Here is a 2,848-nt window from a genome sequence, read left to right as displayed (position 1 = left end):
ACCAGGCAGCTCATACACATGGTGCATTAGAGACACAAACATTCTTCAGAATAGTATTTGTGCACAAAAGGTTTTGGGGAGGTAAAATTCCCTCCTGATTAGGGTATGAGAGGAAGGGAAAGTTTGGGTAGTGAATGTTCTACTCCATCCCAGCATGGCATCAGGGTGTACCCAAGAAACTCCTGTGCCCTGCACCCAGTCATATGCCCTGGGTCCAGAGGTTGGACCTACCCCAAGAGTCATTGCACAGGTGTCACCTCCTGCAGTATGGCAGACAATGAATGATGCACAGATACACATAGGCCAATACACGTGTGAGCTGGTCCAGGACACATCCACAGGGCTCCTGACTAATGAGCAGCACTAATCTTCACGTGGAAGTTGTAGTCCTCCTGCTTGGGGAAGTGCTGGCCACACTCTGAGCACGTGCAGCCCCCTTGTCCTTGTCGTGGGTGCGCCGCACGTGGCTGTCGTGGGCTGCATGTGAAGCAAAGGCTTTGCCGCAGTGTTTGCACTTGAAGGGCTTCTCCCCGGAGTGCTGGCGGATGTGAGTGCGCAGGATACTGGATGCTGTGAACGCCTGAAAGGGCAGGGCAGGGATCAGAAAGGGGAATTAGTTGAAAGCAATTTATTTTCACGTACGTAATCCCTACCTTCAGCTAACCCAGACCCCATCAGAACCACTGTATCCTGAATAGAAGTCCTGAAATAGCTCACATCCTCAAGACAACTGGAGAAGAAAGAAAAAATTCCCAGCAATGAGGAATCAGAAGCCAACAAGTATTGCTATACAGATGTGATTGCATCCATGGAGATAGATGAAGCTCAGAGAAAGATATCTGGATAAAGACACCAGTAAATATCTTCTCAAATGTAAGAAGTCAATACTGTCCTAATTAGCTTTGCAGCTCTTATGTTTGGCAAACATAATGCAGGTTTTTCTTTCAGTTTTCATTTTCAAAGTTAAACCCTTCCACTGGCTTGGGATTCAGCTGCTAAAACTCATCCATGCAGTCCACCATACATCTTTTGGGGGTTCATTTTCCCTGCCCTTCCTTCAGTCAGACCTTCCAGCCTGTTCCCCACCACTACGCACACACTTGAGTAGCCAAGTGTGCACTTTCACATTCTGCCCCCCTCATAAATACTCCTCATCCATTTGGGGATAAAACCTTCTTGCCAAAACATAAAACAGCAATGTTGCAAAGTTGCCTGTGTTTTACCCATATTTTCTTTCCCAAGGGAGACACTTTCAGGCCCTTCACCATTTGCAGACCACACAAAATAAATCCTCTCTAGTAAGTTTTCACAGCAAACAACAATGCCTCAGATACCTTTTCACTAGCAACCTTAGAGCACAAGCAGATTGGAGATTGCTATAGATAAGTCCCTGGAGGTACATATCAAGGAAGCTAAAATATGTTCGAGGGACAGAGAATGGTGACATTGATCCAACACTATTCCTTTAATCTCAGTGTCACCAAAATAGTGACCACTTTGCTTTCACAGCAAAGGGAATAGAAAAGCAAAGCCATGGTTAGAGGTAGACAAGGAAAATAGGAATCATGATTGCATAGGAGGAGCAGGCAATGAAAACAACTAAAACAGCCCCTGGTCTCCCAGCCTCATAAGTGATGGCTGTGTCCCACAACAGCTGCATCCTGCAGCCTGAGGACTAATAGTTTAACCTGAGCCAATCCACAACAGTCGCACCAGAAATGGCTGGGGACTGGACAAGCGTCTCTAGAAGATGTTACAGAGCAACTTGTAAAGCTCTGCCACCTCCTTCTGTGATCAGAAGACTAAAGGAGCTTCTCCTAAGGTTCTTTACTACAGGACACCAGCATTCTGTTAGTCCAGCCAGTCATAAACAACATTGCTTTCTCCAAAATCAGGAACAGCTTACTGCATGCTGATGGTGGTTCTGCATTGCATCTGGAGCCCTACCAATACTCATCCAGCAGCAGCCTGTAAATCCACCTTCTGTCTGCTGGGAGAGCTCACCTGAATCATCCCTGCTGTGATGGGCAGTAACAGCTGAGGACCTTTTTGCTCAGTGCTGTATGGCTGTTTGTGTTCTTCGTGAAATGAAACCTCCAAGCCCAGCTGCATATCAACAGCCTGGTGGTTCAGCCTATAGATCAAATTTGTTCACTGCAATCCATAAGAAGTGCCAATAATATGAATAACTACCTATCTGATGAAAAAGTGGTATATTGGATCTAACTGCATGCCTTGGATGGTATTTGCAATACTCCCAAGCTTTCCTAGACCTTATTCCTGCAGCAGATTGCTGATATGGGATGAATCACAAATTCCATGTCAGTTGGAAAACAGACCCTATTTCTTCAGTCCCATCCAGCCCAGTCACTTTACCTCATAGCTACCCAGAATATATACTCACTTATCTGGTTACCAACTTAAATACAAAGCATTTTCTCAAAAGAAAACAGAGCACAGCAGAGGACAGATGGAGTAATGGGAAAGGGCTTTGCCTTACCTTGTTGCAGTAGACACATTTGTAGGGACGCTCCCCAGAGTGAACCCTCATGTGTTTGTTCAGGCTGGAAGATTGAGAAAAGCTCTTCCCACACACAGGGCACTGGGGGGGAAACAAAGGGAGTAAAGTTAAAAGGAAGCATACAACAGCATCATTAAAAAGAAAAATTAGGTATGTGGATGATGGGTACATGTATTTTCCTACATATATTTATATATATACACATATATTTATGCATTCATGTATATATGAACACAGGAATAATTTTATGCTGTAGCAGTTTGAAATATCCAGAATTTTAGTCTGGTTTTATGAACAGGTTTTATATTTATAGTATAAAGGAAAATA

The 2,848-nt window shown here is 44.3% G+C and overlaps 1 protein-coding gene across 1 annotated transcript in view; it reads right to left on the bottom strand.

Annotated features, from left to right (window-relative positions):
- Positions 1–350: 350 nt before the first annotated feature.
- The window catches only part of LOC103806988 (PR domain zinc finger protein 14-like), a gene marked incomplete at its 5' end in the record, with an annotated part of 5,785 nt that continues 3,287 nt past the window's right edge, over positions 351–2,848 (bottom strand). Inside the window, 3 exon segments of the mRNA XM_009079703.1 lie at positions 351–437; positions 440–580; positions 2,501–2,602. Coding sequence (XP_009077951.1) covers positions 351–437; positions 440–580; positions 2,501–2,602 — 330 coding nt within the window.

This window comes from Acanthisitta chloris, unplaced genomic scaffold (assembly GCF_000695815.1).
Source record: "Acanthisitta chloris isolate BGI_N310 unplaced genomic scaffold, ASM69581v1 scaffold8808, whole genome shotgun sequence".
Lineage (NCBI taxonomy): Eukaryota > Metazoa > Chordata > Aves > Passeriformes > Acanthisittidae > Acanthisitta > Acanthisitta chloris.
This window is presented reverse-complemented; position numbering and strand designations above follow the sequence as displayed.